Source organism: Homalodisca vitripennis, chromosome 5, assembly GCF_021130785.1.
Source record: "Homalodisca vitripennis isolate AUS2020 chromosome 5, UT_GWSS_2.1, whole genome shotgun sequence".
Classification (NCBI taxonomy): domain Eukaryota; kingdom Metazoa; phylum Arthropoda; class Insecta; order Hemiptera; family Cicadellidae; genus Homalodisca; species Homalodisca vitripennis.
The window spans coordinates 155,649,168-155,673,890 of NC_060211.1; the positions used below are offsets into that span (position 1 = coordinate 155,649,168).

At 32.1% G+C, this 24,723-nt stretch overlaps 1 protein-coding gene across 1 annotated transcript in view; it reads right to left on the bottom strand.

The window, feature by feature from the left end:
* LOC124363050 overlaps positions 1-17,258 on the bottom strand; it is a 35,414-nt gene extending 18,156 nt beyond the window's left edge. Inside the window, exons 1-7 of the mRNA XM_046818116.1 lie at positions 12,582-17,258; positions 10,791-10,901; positions 8,801-8,956; positions 7,538-7,692; positions 7,046-7,160; positions 5,919-6,095; positions 4,931-5,111 (exon numbers count right to left, since the gene is read on the bottom strand). Coding sequence (XP_046674072.1) covers positions 4,931-5,111; positions 5,919-6,095; positions 7,046-7,160; positions 7,538-7,692; positions 8,801-8,956; positions 10,791-10,901; positions 12,582-17,090 — 5,404 coding nt within the window. The 5' untranslated portion in view covers positions 17,091-17,258. The remainder of the gene's footprint in view (positions 1-4,930; positions 5,112-5,918; positions 6,096-7,045; positions 7,161-7,537; positions 7,693-8,800; positions 8,957-10,790; positions 10,902-12,581) is intronic.
* Positions 17,259-24,723: the final 7,465 nt, after the last annotated feature.

Consider the following 24,723-nt stretch of genomic DNA (forward strand, 5'->3'; position numbering starts at 1 on the left):
CCAATAGTTTCTAGTTTATTTAATAGAATGTCATGATCCACTAGATCGAAGGCCCTTTTTAAAGTCAACAAAGAGTCCAGCGGTTTTTAATTTGCAATTAAGGCTATTATATATTTTTTCCGTTACTGCTATTAAAGCGTCCTCAGTGGATTTACCTTTTATAAAGCCAAATTGGTAAGGACTATAGAAATTTAAACCTATCAAGATATTTTTGTAATCTAACCAACATAATAGTTTCAATTAACTTAGAAAAAACTGACAATAGGCTTATTGGTCTAAGTGAATCTATTTTTTATAGAATTACTGCTTTTTAAGATTGGCACTACGGAGCTTAGTTTTAGACTTTCAGGGAAAATTCCCTTACTAAAACTATTATTAACAATGTATACTAGTGCAGGTGCAATTTCGTTGACAATAAATTTTAACAGTGTTGCACGCTTATGTTGTCAAAGCCAGTAGATTTTTTATTTTTGAGGCCTTTTACAATGTTTTTTACTTCATTTTCAGTTGTAGGTGTTATAAAGAAAGAATGTGGGTAAGCAGGTAACGGTGGCAAGTTCACAGACGGCACCGCTCTGGGCGGTCAGCCTGTACAGAGATAAGATAGTCATTGATCTTATCAGCTACTTCACTCAGCTCACCGATAAACTGTTCCGTCTATCAACTCAATATTCTCCACGTGTTTATTGGAATTCCCACCAGTCAAGTTATTTATTATTTTCCATTGTTTGGATGAATCTCCGTTACAGCTAATCAGTTTATCCGAGTAAAAGTTGTTCTTAGTAATTAACAATTTGTGTTTTTAAATCTGAACAGAATCTCTTAAAGTAATTGGGGAAAAACGTCAAGTCGTAAGGTCTTCTTTTGTAAATTTTGTACAATTTTTTTCCGTCTATCTAATTTGTTTAAAATGTTTTTTTGTAATCCATGGACTTAGTGACTTAGCTTTTAAGAACTTATAACTACTCGTAACAGTTTTACTACTTTTATCTATACATCTACATAAATGTTACAAAACTTATCATAAGACGTGTTTACATTGTGTTCTAAGTATACTTCATCCCAATTAACCAGCGACAAATATGCTTTAACCAAATTGAAATCAATAAAGTTTTTTTCTATTAAGGTGTTTTTTTACGTGAGTTTAACACCTCAAAATTATGAAAATTTTGGCTATTACTTTTATAAGAGAGGCCCAAAATACAATGGTCAGTTACACCCTTGTCAAAAACAGAACCATCAAAACCATTTATATTTCTACTTCTTACAAAAATATGATCTATACATGTTTGAGATAAATTTTGTATTCTAGTGTGAGAGTTTATTAATGATATAAAAACCGTTATTATTTAGTAAGCTATGATAACTATTTGATATACTATTTTTACCTAATAAATTCAATGTTAATGTCACCTATATACAATAAATTGTTTTTTTGAAGATCAAGCTCGTTGGATAATTCTTTGTAAAAATATTGTTTCACTAAAACTTTGAATTCTATATAAACAAAAGAGTTTGAAAAAATATTGGTTGAATTTGATATTTAAAAGTAGGGCATCTGCTGATGTCATATTTACTTGTAACCTGTTACAAAACTATATTATTGTCAACATAGCATATGACACCACCTGCCCTGTAATATTAATGTTGCACTGTGCAAAAAAGGTTGTAACCAGGAATATTTATACATACACAATTCCTCAGCAGTAATCCAAATTTCACTTAATATTATAAAATCAATTTTTCGTTTAACATGGTGCAATTCTACTAGGAAACTGTCAAAATTTGCTCTCATACTCCTTATGTTTGTGTTATATAATAGTAAAATCATTTTCCTGGTTAAAAAAATTATTGTGAAATTTAATTTAGATGAAGGAGGCAAATTATTATTTGAGTTCATAAAAGTATAAAAAAGAAACAGATAATGTGTATATATGTACATATATCAAGTTAAAGTAAAGAAAACCAAAAACACAAATAATTAAAAAGCAATTCTCGTACGATAGAGGAGATAAGGTTTAGTTTACTTAAGCTTATCAAGTTCTTCATAGGTGTCAACTCTTTTGTATTTGTCCACCCTGAGTTTTCCTCACGAAAAAAACCTCCCGTCCCTGCACCAAGCATAGGCGTAGTAGCCTATATCCTTACATTTTGATTTGAGTTTGGATAAAAAATACCTTGTTATCAGGGGACAAGTGTTCGTTGATATACAACCTTTGTTGGGGGAAAGTAGGGTTGGCATCACGTGCAGTCATTCCTCCTCTCTTCTCTCTGTACTTGGCGAGGATGCTGTCTCGTGTCGATCTTCGGGCGAATCTTACGATGAAGCGATGGCGTACGTTCTTTCTTGAACGACGGGACCCGATGTGCTGTCGAGATGTCATCCTCCCGAATCATTACGCCGACGGCTGCTGCGACGTCTTTTCACGAGGCTGACAACATCTTCGTTCTTCGTCACAGGCAGACCCACTGACTTCTATGTTGTCCCTTCTTGAGTATTGTTCAATAGATTCTCACTCTGTCTCTCAAATCTACCACTTCCTTTGTCAGATCAGTATTAATTGCTCTAAGTTCTTCGTTATTTTTCCTTATAACCGCGAACTGGGCTGACATATCCTTCATACAATTATTTGCTTCATCGAGTTTGTCGGAGATGAATCTAACTGAATTAGAGAGCTCCTCCATTTCATTCTTATAGGATTTTAGCTCACGAAAAAAAAATCCGCTTTAAACTCCTCTAGAAACTCTAATCAAAAAAAGTCCTTGGTTAACGCAGTAGAAACTGAGCCAACACTGCTGTGGGTTGATGAGGTGCTACGACATTCTTTACACTTCCATTCACGACCAGAGCGGGTTTTCTTCCCTTCTAAATCGTCCTTTATACAATTAGTATGAAAGAATTTTTCACACCTGCCGGCACATTTCACGCTGGAATTGTGCCGAATTCTGGAATTCTGTCAGCAGCCGAGGAACAAAGTTTTCCGAAACACGGTTCATTTTTAAATCTTCGTGTAAAATGTTACAAACTGACAATTTTGGTATTCCTAAATCTTCTTCCAGCTCTCGGACAGTCAATCGACGGTTTTCATTAATTGTTGCACGAACATGTTCAACATTTTCAGCGTTTCTGGCCGTTGAAGGCCTGCCCGATCGGTCATCACTCTCCACTGATATGCGGCCATTTTTTAACCGCCTAAACCACTCTTTTATTTGTGTATCGCCCATAGACACGTCACCATAAACTTTCGTTATCATAGTAACCGTTTCTGATGCTGAATGGCTAAGTATTTGCCAAAATTTAATGCAAATGCGCTGCCCAACACGTTCAGTCATATTGAAATGCGACGCACACACACGGCAGTACTGTACGTAACAGTGCGCTATGACTCACTGAGTGACCGGATCGTATTCAATGCCTAATATGGGAAGGAGTAGTCTCGCCCCTCCCCTCCAAAAACCGGTTCGAGCCGGTCGATTACGCCGCGGCCACCTACTGGTTGGTCAGCGGTCGGATACTTTTTGGACAGACCTCGTATAAAATAATATTATTATAAAGAATGATTTATCAGGCTTTTCTTTAAACAATACCTTAAATAAAAAGAATCTGCTATAGTAAATTTATTTGCAAGTTAATAGACAACAGAAATGAAGTTGTCCAAGTCCACTGTGGTGATAATTATTAATTTTAGTGATTATAAGATTCTGATATTTTTATCAATAAGAACTATAATTCAACTATGACAAGCATGCTGCATAAACTGAGAACATTGTGCAAAATGTACCGACTCTAAGTTTTCAAAAAGACATCTAGTCCAATGAAGACTTGTTTCAGCATGTAAGTGTTACATTTGATTCAGAATTTCAGAAGGTGGAAATAGCTTTTGTAGGAAATGACAGGAAAATATGGATCTTTGGTGTAAAAAAATATGAACTTTTTGATACAAATTAGGGATAAAAATTGGTTGTTAAGTACACAATAATAAATATGCATTCAGATATTTTCCTCCAACAAAATTGTAAGCAAGTTGATTCCAACTCTTATCACTATAAAGTTTTCATACATTTTGAAAGAAAATGTGTGAACATAAACACTTTGTTTTATTTATTTATAAACATAAGTTTTGAGAGTTCATAAGAATGAGTTAGGCTGTGCACTTCTTCTCAAACAAATTCTTTTACGTTCAGTTTTCAATTCCGAACAAAATCCATCAAATTAATAGCAACAAACTATTAAGTAGTGTATTACTATTAAGCAATTTTGTTTACATTTTATTATAAAATGAAGTATGTTAAAAGTTTACATGTGTCTGTATTCAAGTATTGTTAATTTATTGTATATGATTTGAGGTTGAGTGGTAGAGAGGGCTTGACAGTCCTAACTCCGCCTCTTTAATAAAGGTTCACTTCATTTCAAGCACCAGAAAGTTATAAATATAAACAAAACTACACCATTAGATTTATTTTATTACTAAATTTATATTAAACTGGGTATAAAATAATAAAAATTAGTAAAGTACCATCAATAAAACTAACATGCGATGCATTTTGCCTTATTTATCTTTTCTTACTTATTTCTTGTAGTTGGCATAAATACCGTTTTTGAAGAATATGTAAATAAAAAACTTGGTCTTAATACAATTTTAATATAAAACTATTAATTTGAATTTTAGGGACCAAAAAAGACAAATAAAGGCTTTGAAAGACTTATTTTTGCTGTTTCCATTTCCAACTAAGAAATGGAAACAGCAAAAATAAGGACCTGCTGGGGTCTCAGAAAATTCATACTGAACTCTGACACAATTTTAAAGTTTAACAATGTTTAAAGCTTTGATTTACAACAAATTTGAAAACAAACTAAGCTCTACTTTTAAAGAATGGGGTTATTATAGGAGTAATTTACACTTTACGTCCACAACTGATGTCAACTCACTGTAACGGTATTTCTGCATCTTGGTGCGCTCCTCATCACTGCCTTCGTCAGACTCTGAGCCAGACTCTATGCTAGAGGAGGGTGAGGGCTGCAGCAGTTCTCTATGTTCCTGCATCAAGTGCTCCTGAACGGCTACCTCCTCCTCGCTCACAAACTGGCATTGGCGACACTTGTACACCAACTGTAACATCCACCACAAATCAGTGATTGTACATTGAGAACATGTTACAATTTTATATACCTGATGGCATAATGAGCTATCCTGTCAAATGACGGTACATTTTCAAAAACTGAATAAAATATATAATGATTTGGTTCTTTTGAATTGTTTATGAGCTGAGCGTTAGCAAAGCCTATCTAGCACTCACAGGGCTAGACAAAATTTATTTCTGTCTGCCTGTCTTTCCGCATATCTCAAAAACGAACTGACCTAAAGATTTAAAATTGTGCAAGGTTCATTTATATATGTGGAATACTGAATGAATTCAATTTGAAGCATGCCACTTCCATGGGATTTGGTTAAATGTTAGTGAATATTTTTTCACTGGTCTTATGGGTAACCAAAATGGCAACGAGAAAATAGCAGAATAAATAAATTCAGTACACTCACAAGAGACTTTAACACATGCAGCATAATTATCCCAATATCATTTTATGATAACTTGGTGTGTGTAGAGACTTTCATTATTTGAACACTGATATGAAACCCAATTTGAAGGCTAAAAAGGTTTCTACTGCTTGTGTTAGATGTAAATTTTCTTCTGCTATTTTGGGAACTTTCAACCGCCACTTTGAGGGTTAAATAGTCCAGAAGCCACTATAAACCTACAGTTTCCCCATCTCTGGACTATTTATCAGTCTATCACATCAGTTCAGAACCCATTTGAAATATGTCAACATGATTATGGAAGACTATCATTGGAAAGCCATTATGATATGAAAGTATTAACAAAAATTCAATAAAAAATAAAGACAGAAAGCAACTCACCTTGGGTGGGAAGAATGGACAGGAGAAATAGTGTTTGCGGAAGGCAATAGTTGTGATGGCCGAGAATGTACAGTCTGGATGGCGGCATGTCACAACATTGGTCTCTCTCAGTGATGTTTTCCACCTCTCCGTTTCTTCCTTGGGTATTATTTTGTTGGGTTTTATGTAAAAGTGTTGCTGCAAGCAATGCAAGATTTTAAGGTCCATTGACAAGTAAAAAAAAACGTGACATGTGAAAAATTACAACTGCTTGTTATTTTTTACATAACAGTTATAAAAATATCAAAAGAGTCACATAACAGAATAATGTGTTTTAAACATCACAATTGGTTAAAGCAAGAACAGTCAACTCCCAACTATCTGGGGTTATTAAGAGAACAGTGATAACAAAACCTCTGTTTACTAGTGAATGAATGGTTTGAAATGTTATAATACCAATTGACATGTATAACTTTGGGTCCATCACACAGCAAGCTTGTATATCACACACATCCACTCAGCTCTTTCATGGATACAATTTCTACTAACTTCCTTTATTTAAGTTATTATTTGCACTATCAATCTGTCTAATCTGTTTCTAATAAAGAAAAGAGTAAATAAATTTTAGAACTAAAAGTAATCAGAGAAACATGTGACAGCACAATGTTGAACTACAAAAATATCACTGCTCAAATGGAAATTTTCATTAATCTACTTAAATATTTCTTACGTCTTACTGGTTTAAAATAACTATATTATAGTATCTCTGAAATAACGAAAACCTTAACATGAATGAGTAACAACAGAATAAACATCACGTAACTTAAGTACCCTAGATTGAACCACTGACAAGATATATCTATATAAAACTAAAATTCTCCTTCAAAATGTATTTTTAACTGAAACAATGACCTAATATTTTAATTAAAGGGAGTGATAGAATTGACAAATCATGATTTTATAGGTATTAGTCTAATTTTTCATTATCTTACTTTCTATATTCCATATATACAATTAATTTTCTGGAGTTCATTAGTTTGTTTTTATTGATAAAATATTACACCCTAACGTTTTATAGTACCATGTACATTTCATAAATCTAGTTGTAATTTTGCATCTACAAAGTCTGTTATCAGAATCAATCTTACCATCTGCCTCAACTGGGGAGAGTTAGGTCTCCACTGGGATTGACCTTCAGATTTATCTTCTAATTGGCCTTCAAGTTCGTGGTCATCTTTGCTGTTCTGTAGAACTTCATCGGCTCTGGAAACACAAAATTGGCATACAAAAATCCAGTCTTTCTAACACATAATAATAAATATTCAATTGATACAATTGAGAATGACAGTCCATTACCACACATTACAAGATTAGTTTTTTAGTATACAAAACTACAAATAAAATATTTTATATTATGTACCCTATGTCATATATTTGTTTTAGAATTAAGATTCTGCAGTATAACAGGAACCTGGTTTCGGGAAACACCTGGATTCAATTCCGAAAATCTCTTTCATAGTATGTTTGGTAGCATACATTACAAACAATTTATTAAAATGATTTGGTTTGGGAATTTCTCATTCTACCAATTAAAAGTGGAACATAATTTAGAAGTACGTGTTGGTTAAACATCCCCTTACTTGGAAGCTGCTGCTCGTTTGACCTTGGGAATTATGGAGCTGGTGTCGACGCTGCCGGCCTTGGATTTGGTGCTATGTTTTATGTACATGTGGGGTCTCAGGCTGGAGGGTTTCATGGTCGCCCCACATTCTTGGCAAGTAGCCATCAGGCTCTCCTGCAATATATAAGAATTATGTGGATTATTGCTTACACTAAAGTTGGTACTTATTGACTGAGCGCTAGCGAAGCCTATTCCTTGAGGGCCTTTCTTCATTAATTTCTGTCCGCAAAATATCATGAAAACCATGATGGCAACGAGAAAATCATAAAATAACTATATTTGTAAGCAGACTAAGTACAATCATATGAGATTTTAACATGTAACTCCAATTACAATCATCATCCAAAATCATTGTCCAAAACGTTTAGCTTTGTTCCAGTACATTATTAGTTCAAAATTTAAATTTCTCCTTAAATAGAAGGAATAGCTTAAAATCTTTCAAACCTAAACTAAGATATGTAATGTAAAATTTCCATTATCATGATCCTTTTTACAATACCAAAAACATTTAAAACTCATCGAATGAAAGCTGAACTAAATTGTCATAATGTTACAGATCTGTCAGCAGGAGATTTTCTAACTTCAAAATGTTCAAATACATTTCAGTAGGTTACAAGTTACTAAATTCTTAATTATCCAGGGAGTTGACCAGTGCTGATACTGTGGATAAACAAATTTCATGGATAATCCACAAAATTACAGATAGTAGGTGAAAAGTACTAGCTACAAATGGCCGATTTATTCCACTCTGTGAGTGTGTGCAGTAAGGCATCTGCCGCAGTCAAGTATTCACACATATTACAATAAAAAATATACAGTATTATAAATTCTGCATTTTGTGCACTCAAACCAGGGTACTCTATAAAATGAATAACCTTATTGCACTGTCTAGGGATTTCTCAAGAAATAAATACATTCTCTACAGTGTTGTTGTTTATTCTTCCATTATGTCTGGTAACTTTTAATACATTACAATATCCAGAAAACTTATTAAATAGTTTCAATATTTTCTAGATACTGTTAAAGTTAAATTTGTATTTTTTCAATGTTACAAATTTTATCACTGACACCCGCAAAGCAACTAAACCACCTATGAATAATTGTCGGTTTACAATATTAGTAGTAGTATCAACTTCATACACTATATCACAATTAGCTTTACTCTATTTCCCAGCACTGCCTAACAGTCATGCAGACATAGATACATATAAACTTAGCTTACCATCTCATGTTCTTTCCCGCAGAACCGAATGTGACTTTGGAAGCCAACCGCACTTAGTTTCGGCAGATTGCAATTGAAACACCGGAATGGTGTCTTTCCCAACTTCTTTTTGGAGTACCACAGCCGGTTTACTACCTCCTTGTCATCAGTCATATCCTAAAATAATAAAGAGTAGTATAAAAATCCTTATTTTTAACATAGAAATAAAGTTTCTCAGAGTCACAAGAAAGCAAGGGCTATTCAAAAAGCTACATACATTATGAATGGTATATGGAGGAGTGGATACATGGTAGTAGAAATTCAATATGACTTTCTTGATCTGGCTAGAAAATTAATATAGCCCAAACAAAGGACGACATTTCTGTGATTTCATTTACACCCAAGAAGTTGTTACTAAACACCCTTATGTTTAAATTTCACCTGCAAAATATTTACCATCTCTGTCATAACCTATGTTGAACTATGAGATACAAAATTTAGTTTCAGCCTTATAATAATATGACTGCAGGAACTTTTTTAATAAAAAAATAATAGACTCTAGCAGCAATGTTATTCATTCCACATTAGTAAGTTACTAAGGCCTTTCTTTTATAGTATTTAACCCACAATATATACATGAATACTTTCTTTTTTTAATTATGTATATTTTATCTATATTAGAAATATAGCTTCGAAAAGTGTTTAATCTAACTAAGAATAATACATATTTCAACACTTTTGTATTTTTTATTGGTACAATATATTGTATTTAACAATAGTGGAGTATACAAATTAAAATGCAAAGTCTGTTAAAACCACTATATTGGACAAACCGGCAGATCCTTCAAAAGTAGATTAATGAACATATAAAAGCATTGAAGACATCATCAAATTCAAAATATGCTGACCATTTAAATAACAGCAGCCATACATACACAAACATCGAAAACAATCTTGAAATTTTAAACATGTGCAAAAAAGTCACTTATTGTCAACTTTAGAACATTTTGAGATTTACAGATGTGCCAAAATTAACCCTAATCTATTATTAAATGACAAAGATTTCTTAACAAAAAAATGTATTATTTGATAAGACTTTTAAAACGATATACATTGATCACATATATAAATTAAATTAAAAATTTAGTCACTGAGGTAGTTAAAACATATATCAATTTGGTCTAATTATTTATTTACTTAATTTATTTACCTTAATCTCTACAAATACTTGATGATGGATTCTTCAAATCCAAAATGTACATTGTACCAATAAAAAATACAAAAGTGTTCAAAGGTGTATTCTTATTAGTTATATTTTATCTTTTTTACATAGGTACATAATTTTTTTATTTAATCTAAGAATGTTTAAAATTAAGCACTATAATTCCCTTGAATATATTATCCAATTAGGCTGAAACTTTCCACCTCAAATATCCTGACAGAATGGCCATAAAAAGTATAACATCACTTACAAAACTTAAATAAACCCAAATTACATTGATCAACCTAATTACTGTGTTCCGAATTTGAACTCCTTACAACTCTCTGGACCTACACATTAAACTAAGATGACACAGCTTAAGACAGCTCCACTGTCTGGATGAGTTACTAATCTTCTATTAACAACCTAATAATGTTTGTTACTTCATAAAATTAATTACTTAAAGTTGCCAAAATTGAGTTTTGAAATGTTCCGTAAAGTTAATAAAGATGTATGATACTCAATAAACGTTTAATTTAATAGATAGCTTATAATCATGCAAATGTTATGTTACACCAGAACTATGTCTGGATGAGTGACCAATTTTCGATCAACAACCTCCTTTGTAATGATGTTTATGATACTAAAAACAATACCTAAAAGTTGCCAAAATTGAGTTTGGAAATATTCTGTAAAGTTAATAAAGGTATATAAAACTCAATAAATTTGTAATTTAATAGACAGAAAAAAATCATCAAAGTTTTATGTTAAACCAGACCATCAATTTCAATACATTAAAACTATACTCACAACAGGTTTCTCTTCCCCCTCCAACCAACAGAGTGCGTAATGTGTGAATACAGAGTGATGAGTTTTGTAGGTTTTGTAGTTCATTTCCTTCTTGCATACACCACACACCACCTGTACAAATAATACCGGTACAATAAAACTGAACACAATTCTACAAAGAAGCTTTAGTCAACTGGATTGTGTATGTATTATTATACATGAAGAATAAAAATTACAAAATATGTATAAATGATGGCATTTTTTTATAAAGTTATTGAATAAAACTTTGCAAACACACAAAATCCATTAATTTAGAAGCTGGGAACACTGTATCAAGCACTTTCCTAGATTTAAGTAAAGCGTTTCAACTGCCTTGAGCATGATCAGATAAATGCAAAATATTCCCTGTTTGGAATACAAGATTGTGCAGCAAGATGGATACAAAGCTACCTTAAAGATTGTTACCAAACTGTTGAGATCAAGCAAACTGAAGACGGAGTTGTACATACAGCAAGATCAAAACTGCAGATACGAGAAGAAGAGTCCCTCAGGGTTCTATATTAGGTCATGTTCTCTTTGTATTATTCACAATCGACCTGCCATTGTACCTAGATGAATACTGCTAATGTATTATGTACGCTGATGACAAGAGTTATGCTGACTGCAAGTAAAAACCTTCAAATATTATAAATAAATACTTTCATATGCAGGAGTATGGCACAACAGTACCGTGATCAAAACAATCTAGTGTTCAATGAAAAAAATTAACATCAAACCGTAGGAAGTAAGAGAAATTATATTATCTAGGTGTCTGCACATTGATAATTTATGTTGCAAGCTGAACTCAACCCAACACAGCCATGTTTGCACTTAAGAGGGTAAAATCCATCAGTAACAAATGATGTAGTAAAAACAGCATATCATCCTCTATTTGCGTCTCACGTCAGGTATGGAATAGTTGCCCAAGGAATCGCAGAAGCTTGCAACTTATAGCATGTGCTTGTCCTGCAGAAGGGAGCAAAGCGAAATATGTCCAGATTGCCTTTAAGAGAAAGCTACAGGTTAATTTTCAAAGAATGGGACATTTTTACAGTACCTGCACTTTTCATTTTAGAGGTAGTCATTTTCACACTCAAACAAAATTGTTTAAGAAATGACGGTATGCACAACCATAATACATGGAATGATGGTGACTTCCAACAATGGCAGTTGTCGAGAAAATAACCATCTTACCACAGAGAAAAAGGTCTATAATGCTCTGCTCCCTCTAATGAGAACTGGCGAGCTGAAAATCAACTGCAATAATCTCAAGGCCTGGCTTTTGAAGAAGTGTGTGTACACTACGGAAGAATTTAAACACACCTAAGAAGTGGCTGACATCTAGAAGACTCAAGGAGTAACAAATAATACATAATGTAATTTCAAAATCTTTTAAATGTTATTTAAAACATTGTATTTTTATAAAATGGCACCTATTCTGTGCTTTTATGTATATGAATTAAGATGTTTTGTATTTCGTATTATTTTCCACATAGAAACATATTGTGAAAATTAAAACTATTCCACACTTTTAAAGACAATTTTTTTTATTTTAAGAAAATTTATAAAATGCAACTATAAACTGTATCCTAAAAATGTTTTACACTTGCTTTTCTACAATAAAAATTTAGTACTTTTGTAAACAATAGAATTCTTCACTGTTCGATAAACTTTAAAAATGATAGAACGATAATGTTTTTGTTAAATAATTAAGTTAAATTACTTTAATATACAAATTTACAGTAACTCAAATGTAATCTTATAACTACATACCATGTCATTATTGCTGTGTTTGGCAAAAAAGATTTGTTCTTCTGATGGTTTCCTATTGCCTGTTTGTTTTTTGATGCCTCTTTCTTTCGTTTGTTCTTTGTCGCTATTATCTTCATCATCATCCTGTTTGATGTACTTAAAAAAAGCTTTCCCTTTTCTCTTCTTCTTTTTAGGTATGTCCTCAAAGTCTGTATCTTCACTTTCATGCCATATTTCTTCACTTGTATCAGAGTCAGAATTTATCTCTTCAAAGTCATTTGTTGTAAAGGACTTGTCAGTAGCCTTTTGTGAGTTTTTTTTGGGTCTGCCTCTTCTTTTTTCAAATTTTGAGTGTAAACTATCTGTTAATTTTTCTCTGTTAATAAATATTACATCAGTGTCTAAAAGTTCAGTCCCAGGATCACTGAGGTTTCCTTCAGCCTTTCTTTTCCTTTTCTTAAGATCACTCTTTTCAGTGATCTTGAATCTGTCAGATAATGGTAGACTTTCTACTTGTTCTAGCTCAGGTATCATAGGCTCATGAGGGACCAATCTTTTTTTGGGTGGCCTTCCTCTTTTCTTTGGCAACAAAACATCACTTTCCCTGTCACGACTTTCCAAAATGGTGTTATTTAAACTTTCATTCAAATTTTCTAAATGTTCTAGAGGAACACAAGTAGTTTGTGATTTTGGAGGTCTACCTCTTTTCCTCTTTACTACATTTGGAAGTACATTAATTGTCTGAATATTCGAATTTAAGGTTTCTCCTTCATCTACATTTATTCTTTGCAAAGATCCATCCCTTAAAAGCATATCTGCTTCTTCACTATAAATGGAAAGTAACATTTCTTCTTCATTGTATTTTTTTAAGATAGAGCTTTCTTTGTTAGTGTCTTCTGTTATAAAGTTTTCTTCTTGTTTGGAAGTATTAATATTGTTAGGAAATTTATTCTTAGGAGGTCGGCCTCTTTTTTTATGGGAAGAAACTAAATTAAGTTCACAAACTTCTGATGTATCCTTTGAGAATTTGCAGTCCCGTTTTATATTTATGGAGTATTCAAGATCACTGCAGGTAACTTCTTTTTGGAGTTCTTCATGGACTGAATTCTCTCCAGTAGGCTTTTTTCCTGCAACTACATCCTCTACAAAGTGCTTTGCCTTTGGTTTCCTGCCTCTTCTTTTTGGCAGTATCAAGCTTTCTTCTTCATTTATCGCATTTTTATAAATAGGGTTTAGATTCGTTTCAAGTAATGAACCCTCTTCACATTTTAGCTTTGGTTTTCTTCCTCTTTTTTTAGGCAACGGATGTGGTTCTTCCACAACCATTAAATTTTCATGCATTGAATTATCATTAGCTCCAGTAAAGGAATGTTCTACTATATGATTTTTTGCCTTAGGTGGTCTTCCTCTTTTTTTAGGAGATACAGATACATTTCTTATGTTTTCTTTATTTATAGCATTTCCATCCATACAATTTTCATCGATTACATTTTCTTCATGACTGGATTTTATGCCTGCTTCAACTTTTCCTCCTTTACTTAAAAGAGGTTTATTTTCTTCACTACCTTGACCCTTGAACAAAAATTTGATTGTTTCTAAGGCTGAACTATCCTCTTCATTTGTGCCACCAGTTACACTCTCGTTTTTATTTTTTTCTGTAGAGATTTTTGTTTTCATATTTTCAAAGTAAGGAGATTTATTTTCTTCAAAACTTGGATTTTCAAGAACTGACTTGCCACTTTCTAGAACTGAGCATTCCTCAAAAACATCTTGTATCTTTGGTTTTCTACCTCTTTTTTTAGGAGTTGAAGATACAATATTATTTATCTTATCTCTTTCACTGGCATTTATAGCTGTAACTGATATTTCTTTTTTAGATCTGACATAATTTTTCACAAGGAATAATTGTGAGTCTTTTCCTGTTTTTGATTTATCTTCCTTAACCAATACTTCCTGTGATAACTTTATTTCACTATTACTAAGCTCCATTTCTGGAGTAGATGGAAATGGGATTCGTTGGATTTCATCTTGCACTTTTTCATCATTAGCTTTTGGTTCAATTGTTTGTGTATTACTTTCTTTTTTTAAATGATTTACTATATTACTGCCAATTGAACAATTTGTATTATTTTTTAAAGAATGATTTAGATTATGGTTTGGATTCTGATCTGAGCTTCGATTACATGATTGATCTTCACGGGCATCAAAGTGATCCTTAATTTTTGACCTGTTATCTGAACCATCTGATTGACATTTCCATACACTGTTATCCCCATTCTTTGGAACTTCAGTAGTCACATGGCTGGGTTCAGATGAGTTGGTGTTGTTTAAGAGCAAGGATGCTGACAATTCAGAACGATCAAGGTTTGATCTTTCACTGATATTATTCATGATCAAACCTGAAAGTGGTGAACAATTTTTATCTATATGTTTTTTATTTTGATTAGTATTATCACAATTATTTCTGATCCTGAGGAAGTTATGTTTTTGTGGAGATTTTCTTTCTTTTAGTTGAGAATTTACTATTTCATATTTTGAGCCAGACTTGGATTTTTCCTCCATGTGTTCTTTAGTTTCGCTACCTAATTGATGTTTCTCATTAAGTAATGATTGATTATTATTACCTTCACTATTCAATTCTGTTTTGATACATTCAATATTATTAGATTGTTTGTTTACTTTCTCCCGAGTCAGATTCTTTTCTTTATTGTATAACATAATTTCACTTGAAACCTTTTTATTTGAACTATTGTGAGACACTGATAGATTGCTGTTTTTAAGAGATCTATTGTTTAAATGGCTCTGAATTTTATGTGTAGAGGTTGCATTATCCTGATCTACCATGCAGTAATTTAATTCACAGTTAAGTTTCCTTTCAAGTTTGTTAGAAGAGAAATTTGTAGTTGTCTTATTTGCTGTTTTTGTCTTATCTGTTTCTCCATTATGATGTACATGATGTTTTGAGAGCAGTTTATCGGATGAGATACGTTCTACCTTCTGAAAATTCATGGATAAATTTCCAGCACTTATATACCACTCTTCACTTTCACTTTCACTGAGTCTATTAAGAAATTGATGAAAACTTCGTCTGCGGGACTGCAGTTTTTCGGTCACTTCATTAAATCCAATAAACAATTGATCTTTCATATCAATCTCTTCATCTGTACCTAGAAAATCTTCCCCATCTTCAGAACTGTCGTTTAAAAAGTCTGAGCTTGACCGTCTACTGACATCTGATGTGCCTTTGCCTGATTCTTCATCAGAGATAACATTATTGTTAGTTTTACTGATTACAATTTTGTCATTTACCACAAGATGGTCATGCGCAGTGTTCATTTTACTGCTACTATTACCAATGTTATTACTAAGATTTGAATTATTAGTTTCTCTTGGTTCAGACTGTTTTAATGATTGTGTAGAATTTGCATTAGATTCAGTTCTGATTGTGTCAACATCATATTCTTTGACATCATCGGTAGATTCATCCATTACAGAAGAACTACTCTCTGATGATCTTCTTACCAATTTCCCTTGATACAAAAATGAAACCTTTGCTAGTTCTTTAACTAAACTGGATGCCTCATTTCGGTCTGGCCTGCATTCTTTGGTAATTAATATATTGTTTTTATAATGGGTATTCACAGTAGATTTTGAATTGTTTTGATTGTCAACACTTTTAATATCTGGACAGGTCACAATTTTACTGAAAGTTTTGGAATGGTTAGGCGAATCAGGAATAATTACACCCTCAACTATATTTGAAGCAGTAGAATTATTAGTATTTGAAGAACAATCCTTTGGTTTGTCTATCTTAATGATACTAATATTATCACTCTTAGATGGCTTTTCCACTTTCACGATCGTTTCTTTAATGGAGGTAGCTTTTACATCACAAATAATATCTGACTTCATGTCTTTATTAACACTTGGTTTTAAACACTCAACTTCTTCAAATAGTCCCTGGACTCCTGAAGTGTGCTCATGTTTTTTTATCACAGTATTTAATTCATGATCATTACCCATACCATTTACAACTAACTCTTTATGAGTTGAATTTTTTAAATTTGAACAATCCACAGAGGTAAAATCTTGTATGTCAGGGTTATGGGTTTTATTTAGTTCTACATCATCAAACATTACAATAGATTTGTTTAATTCTTTTGAACACTTTTCTGCTTGCCATTTTTCATTTTTGAAATTATGAGTGATATTACCTTCAACTGCAACAACAAAACAAGATTCCTCAGAATTTTCACCCGATAGAGAATTCTCATCAATATGTAATATCATATTACAGTTATTTTCAACTACAGCAGAGCCATCTTTGGTTTTTACTAGATTGTACTGAACGTCAACCACTTCAATAGACCCATTTTCAAATTTTGTTTTCTTTCTTGAACCTTTCCCACAGTATGTAGATGTAGATAATGACTGGCCTCCACTTAAGTCCTCTGTTACCACAAGATGCATTAACTTGTCATTTTTCTCAGAACTTTTTGATATTTCTTCTGCATTCTCATTTCTCTTCATTGTGCTGATTTTAGGAACTGGTTTCGAGTAGACTGGCTGGATCAATTTTATTGAACCATTTAATAATTTGTTTTTATTCTGATCATCCCGAAGAATTTTTCCATCTTCACTGATCGAGAAATTTACTGTAGTAGTGGGATCAGGATCTGAAAAAGAGCATTTTTATTAACATTTGTACCCAATTTAACGTTAAATATGCAAAAACACATTGTTAGCTTACTTTTGTTGTAACGATTTTCCATTGCTTAGTGTGTCAGCATAAACGTTATTTTATCAGCAAAATCTTACATTTTTAAACGTAACACTGAGGTTTCAAGGAAGCTTTCATTACCTGTTAAAATACAAGTGAATATCTCACCCACCTTCTTTGAAAACAACTTCAAATTAAAGTAACCGCCAAAGTCATGAATATAATTCTCCTGAAGTAGTAATATGAGTTATTATTCAGACTTTCACTCACTCTGAGAAAGAGTGTGTTATTAAAGAATATGTGTTTAGTAACCCATTACCCTGTTTAACCCATTGGCCTAGGTATTATTAGAATCCTATAGAGCTCCTGCACTAGCAATTAAAATGGTCAAAATTACACAAATTTTATTGAAATGATTGTAGTTTTAGTTAGAAGTCCTTTAACTAATTTTGTTGCTCACTTTCTTCAGGATTAAATTGTCTAAAATTTGATATCCATGTTAATTTAGTATGTTAAAATAGTCTGTAAACATTTTTATTTTTCTTAAATACTTGGTTTTTTATGGAAAAAACTATTTTAACATATTGTACACAACATAGCCAAGGCGGGAAGGATTGAAATAAATTTGAATATTGAGATTAGCTTTTTTCACCACATTAATCAAGTACAGCATCTGAAATTCAACAATCTGAAAATTAATGTGTTTTTTGCTGAATTTTTTAGATCTTTTCAGATGCACGTAGACTCCAGATTGCAAGATTTACGTCTGTGACGGTGTCGGACTTCAGACACTGCACTGAATGGAAGATGAAATGGAGCTACATTCAACAATATTCTGACATTCAAATTCAAATTCAAAATTCCTTTATTCTTTTTATACATAATGTACATGAATTGCGTCAATTACCTTTACTACAATATAAAACATAAGACTCAGGTTAGAGTATTCATACTTTATATTTAATACAGTATAATATTTCAAATATTTATGTCCATGGTGTTAATATGTTTTGTAATGGTAGGCAAATACAAACAAAATTACTTTCAAGTCACAGTGTAAAAAACTCTTCAAGAGAGTAGAATGAATGATCTGTACTACAAAATTGTTTCAACATTTTCTTAAAATTATTAAAAGAATTTTCATTCTTAATACAGCCTGGAAGGTTATTTATAAATTTTATTCCTATGTATGTCGGACACTGTTTATATTTTTCTTTATTATGTTTTCTTTACTACAAAATTTTCTCTATTTCTTGTATTATAATTATGATAATCTTGTTGCCTTGGTATAGACTCTGCATTTGTCTTGACATTGTAATATAGTTTTTTATAAATATATAAAACTATATACTGTCATTATTCTTAGGTTAATAAAGTGGTCTTTACAACTATCATTATTTTTAAGGTGTAGAATATGTCTTATTGCCACTTTTTGTAAATGTAATATTTTGTTTAAGTTATTTGCACTGGTTCCACCATAAATTTCAATGCCATATGAAATGTGTGGATGTATCAAGGCATAGTAAACAGATTTCAGTGCATTTATTTCTAGGAAGAAGGATAACCGCCTGATTGCAAATATTCCAGAACTCATTTTATGACAAATTTTTTTCCTACTTGTTTTGTCCAATTAATGTATTACTTAGAGCCAGACCAAGAATTTTGTATCTTTTACAAATTTATTTCCAATTGTATTTATCTCATTTGATTGTTTACATTTAAATTTCATTAGATTGTTTTATCAGAATTTAGTAATAAATTTCTATCATTCAAGTAACATTTTAGTTGTGACATTGAATATTCTGTTGTATTTATTACACTTTGTAAATCTTTTCCAGAAACCGACATACTTATATCATCTGCAAACAAACATAAATGATTTTTATTTGATAAATTTTGTTAAAATCTGTGGCATACCTCCCAAGTAGCATAAGAACAAAAATGGGCCCAATACTGAACCTTGTGGTACAGAATATTGTATTTTTTTCTATTCTTGAATCAATATTTTCATTTCATTATTACCTAGATATTTAATACTAACATACTGCTGTCGCCCTTCCAGATATGACTGATGCCAGCTTAATTCTTTATCCTCAATACCATATGATTCTAATTTTTCTAGCAAGGTTTTATGGCAGACACTATCAAATGCCTTTGTCAGATCCAGAAAGGCTCCAACAGTATGATTCCCTTCATCAAATTTTCTAGCACATTCTCAATATAATCAATTAATGCTGTTACCGTTGATCTATTTTTTCTATAGCCATGCTGCTCCAAAATCCAGCAAATTACCTTTCTCAAAATAGTCTACTAATTGAATCATTCATAGTCTTTTCAAATATTTTTGATAAAGCAGGTTGTATTGCCAATGGTCTATAATTTAGAGGATTTTTGCTGTCTCCTTTTTTTAACACAGGAACAACTTTTGATATTTTTTAATTGAGTTGGGAAGTTTCCTGTTATTATAGAAACATTCACCACATGTAAAAGAGGATTTAAAAGTGCATGTTTTGCCTCTTTAATAATCTTTATAGGTATGTCATCATACCCTGCCGACCATTTTGGCTTAATAGAATCAATTATTTTAATTAGTTGATTACAGTCAATAGTGTTGCATTTAAATTTACTTTTATAATTTGAATTTCGATTAATAGAAATTGACTTTTTGTTTAAATTTGGAGCAACATGCTTCTTTACCATTTCGACAAAACTTATGTTTAATAAATCAGCTACACAAACAGGGTCACAGATTATTTGACCACCATCGTTAAGCTCTATGATATTAAAGACTTAATTTTGAACATAAAATCGAAGATTTGGAAAATATTGAAAATATATATACTGAATCATTATATTCATTGTTTATAACTTTTCTTTGTTTTAACTAACGTTACAAACTAAAACAAACCAATTACGCATATACTCTAATAAACACAGCAAATTTACAGTACAGTTTGGAAATATATATAATTTCAATATTGATTCAAAATAAGAACTTGCTCCTCTGGGATTCAAAACCAGATCTCTCTCATGATGTTCTAAGACGTATAGAACAAATTTTCATGGTTACAGAACGTGAGATCATTTCATGCCGTACAACTAACTTATAGAAGTGTCTTGGCTATGAGAAGAGAACATCAAGCACTTCTTTTGTAGCTTGACTATTCCTTACAAAAACTTGTACATCCATTCATTTCTCCATTACATCAAAATGTTATGTGAACTATAATTTCATACTGCATAAGCTTAGTCCTTTCTTCTTATGTAGCAGAGAATGTTAACCAGGTGTCAAAATAATTGGCTGTTGAGGATAAATAATCAATTTTGAAGTTTAAAGTTTTTAAATGTTTTCCTATAGATAAAACAACTAACTAGCAATTACATTAGGTATCTTATTAGCAAGATATCTAAAGTTGTACTTATCTGATCTTAGGGTTTTCAACATTCCTTTTTTTCTGGTATGGTAAGGGGAAACAATATCACGCTGTTTGAACTTGTATCGTTTTACTGGCACATGAAGGGGTTAGCTTTGAAATTTAAACTTTTGTGAAGGTTCAAAAAAGAAAAGAAAACCTTCTGAAATAAATGAAGTTCAAACTAAAATAAAACTTCATCTTGAAAATAATTACTGGTTTTAAAATTAAAATAAAAACTTCTTGATGACTTTTAAATTCAAACTTGTAATATATTCGTCACTCAAAAATGTACAAAGTTCTTACAGCTTGCCTTTTATTCAATTTTCAAAATTCAAAACTTTCACACTCTAATCTGATCTGGCAATTCTTCAACTTAATTTATCTTCAAAATTCAATTTTATTTTGCTACTAATTTTCTTTACTTTACTTTAAATATTACTTCTTTTCAGTGTTAGAATTTTAATAGAATTCTTCAGTGTTAGAGAATTAAAATTTCTGAAAGCATCCGCAGGTTCGATGACGATTAGCAAGAATAACTCTAAGCACTTTCAAAGACTATACTCGTTGCTACTACTACTGATCAACTGGTAGCAGATCGTGGTTTTACTAAAAAATTTAAACTTTTGTGAAGGTTCAAAAAGTTTAAATTTCAAAGCTAACCGCACATGTGCCAGTAAAACGGTACAAACTAATTACAAATACCAAAAATTAACTGGTTATTTAGCACAATGTGTATGTATACTTTACTTAGCCAAAACTATATTAAATATACTTTGCACTACCGCTTATTACTTTAAATGTTTAAAAATATAAATGTAATACGGAAAAGCTGTATACAGGAGTTAAGAAATAATCAACAGAATCATATGGCAGAAAGAGTATATAAGTACATGCAGTGCTGAAAGTCTATCTGCTTTTTCCCCACCTGCCCTCTTGTTTTGAATAGTTGCAAGTTTTGTATGCACCAACATGACAATACCTCACCCTACCGTAGCATTTCAATTATACTGTTTCAGTCAAGTCAGGAACAGCACAGTTACTAGAAGGTATTACACAGCTTTTTGTGCCGTGTTGCTTTCACAATGAGGGAAATTTAATAATTTTTCAATATTTCATACAGTAACGATTTGTATGATTTTTTTCGCTGTATCTGTTCTTTATAAATCATAGAAATCTAAAAAAAAAAACCATGTTTCAACTGAATAGCAATGTGAAGGAAACAGGATTTTTTTGGACATTAGCCATTGTTCAGTGAAACAACAAATTAGTATCACACTGATGTCAGTCAGTGGTTGAACTAGTCTCAGGCAGTAGAATTCTATAATGCTGGAACTTCAAGACTAGTTCATCGCTATAAGTGCCGGCTCTTGTAATCACTTCTGTAATCTCTTCAAACCTTTTTCTCTCTACCAGCTGTGCTTTACTAGTGACTAGACCTACTTTGGTCCTAAATCTTTCTGTACATCAAAGTGTTCTCTAGATAATGTGCAGACATTCCCACATACAATGCAGAAAAGACTTTTTGGAACAACCCAATTTACTTATACCTTAAATTGTTTCAGTTTAACAAATTTATATTTTAAAAGAAGGAAAATTTGAAATGCATGTCAAATTTAATACAAGGGCTATTTTTTCAAACCTTTTTCAATTCACCTTTGACGGGAGAATTAATAGAGGCGGCCATGATTATGTGCCTGCAGCTCAGCGCAAACTAGTTACTTGAACTCAACAGCGACAAATGTTGTAGTAGAGAAGATATGCAATCAACTATTGTGCACACTATGGACATGCCACGGTTGTGGCTGTCATGGCGTGAGATCAGAGGTTGAAAAAAAGAAACGTCCCTTGTACTAAGTACATTTTTAACTTCAGATAGGCATCAGCACTTAGAAACTTGTCAAAACAATAAATACGGTAGACAAGTAACCGCAAGAAACAAACTTTTGTAGGAACCATTTGGTCAACTTTTATTTGTATAAACATCAAAATTATTTTGATTTATGTTTTCAACATGAGAATAGACTATTTTCAAGGATTTATTGTAACAACACAAATACCCCATTATAAAAGTTTTTGTAAGAAACCAATGACCAATCAACCATGGTGACCTTGCGAGGTAAAAAAGTACAAAGCCTTGGTTTTATGAGATTTTATTGCAAACATACATAAAAAAATTGTTAGACATTCTAGTCTATAACGTGGACATAGTAACAACAATCAGTCTGTAACTGTTCACATGGTAACAACAAACAATTCGTCAGTTACAATAAAAATTTTATTTTTACAAGTACTGTAATTACCTTTCTGATCTCCAAATATTAATCAACTCCCCTTCAATCTTCTTGACAAGCTTTATCTTAAAATGTGAGGTGTATAGAATCTTAACATGTGAGTAATAACAAATTACTATACTAGAAATACAATGATTTGTTTATATATATGTTCAGTATTAGTTATATCAAAAAGTCAATATTAGGTGTTTCAAATTAAAAATGAGGATTACAAGTATTTTTTCAATTTTACTAATTATAGATTATGGCGGGGTACCGGGGAAATAAAAAATACCCGGGGCCGAACCAAAACTAGCAAAGCTGCTGCCTTGTAGTTGAGGAAATGGACCCTAAAGGCTAGGGAAGACAACCTTACAAAAATCACCTGGTCCTCCAGGTTGGGGGTTTGAGTAATGGGCTTGCTCCTCATTTCTCTAGAAAATCTTTTAAACTGCAAAAAGAAGTCATAGTACACGCCTCGGAACGGACCAAATTCAATCAGGAAATGACACTTGCAACGAAAACGGCTAATAGATTACAAATGAAATGTAAAGAGCAACAGAAACACTTCATTGAGTATACCTGTGAGCATAAGCATGCACTATCTATCTCTTGCTAGTATCATTAGTGTAAAGGTGGTGAATAGTGATAGTGATTATTGCACTATGTAGGACTAGTGAATAGAACAGTTTTTTTGTTTTACTATTTGTAAAGTCTGAATCTATACTTAAAGTTTAATGTGTGTTTTCTGTACACATTTCATTGTAGTCCTTCAAGTGATAATAACATCTGTAGAATGGTACCATCAGTTTGAAAACATCAGAGGACTTCGTAAAAAAAGAGGGAAGAGTACTCTGAACATCAAGATAACTTAAGAATACGTTGAACAAGTGAGAGAATCTTTAAGAATACCTCTCAAGCAATTGGTTGACATGTTAGTCCATGAGTTAAACAATTCTGGTGATATTTGTGAAATAGTCTCAAAGATAGACAAGCTATTTCCTGATTGTTTTAAAAATGTTACAAGCTCTATAGCTAACAGTTCATGTGCACAACTTAAGATAAACAGAATTTTGATGCATAATGCAGATTTTCTACAACCGGGTTGTGTTCAGTAATAAATGAAACAATTTACCAAAGTGAACATTCATAATGTGCCCATAAGGGTTAGAATATCCCCATGAGGTACATTTGAACATATAGTTTCCCCAGGACTGAAATTAGTTTTGTCATATTTCAGTAGAAAGTTTACAGGTTCTGCACTTCTTATCTGCATCAGTAATTTACAACAGCTCTTACCTCAATTAAAGGAAGATGACTAAAAGAACCAATTTTTTGCATAATGATGGTGAAACAGCTCCTTGTAATAATGAACTAGGCCAGCGGTTTAAACATTGTAACCAACTGCTGGCCACAGAGGGTGAGATGACATGGCTGGAATTTTATATACCACCAATATTCATTATTTGATCTGACGCCATGTGATTTTTATCTTTAAGGCTTCATAAAGTGAATTATGTGTAGTCCCTCTGCTACCAGCTGACCTAACCAACTCTTAACAGACATATTGAAGTATTTACTTACATTAAAACATTAAACCAATATTTAACACTTTTATTATTTTTGTGAGGCCTTTCGATATCAAAGATATATCTTCTTCAGACACATCTTGATATTGGTTTAATGTTTTAATGTAAGTAAGTTATCAGTACCAATATAATGCTCCATCTACAACATGATAAAAAAATAAAAAACAG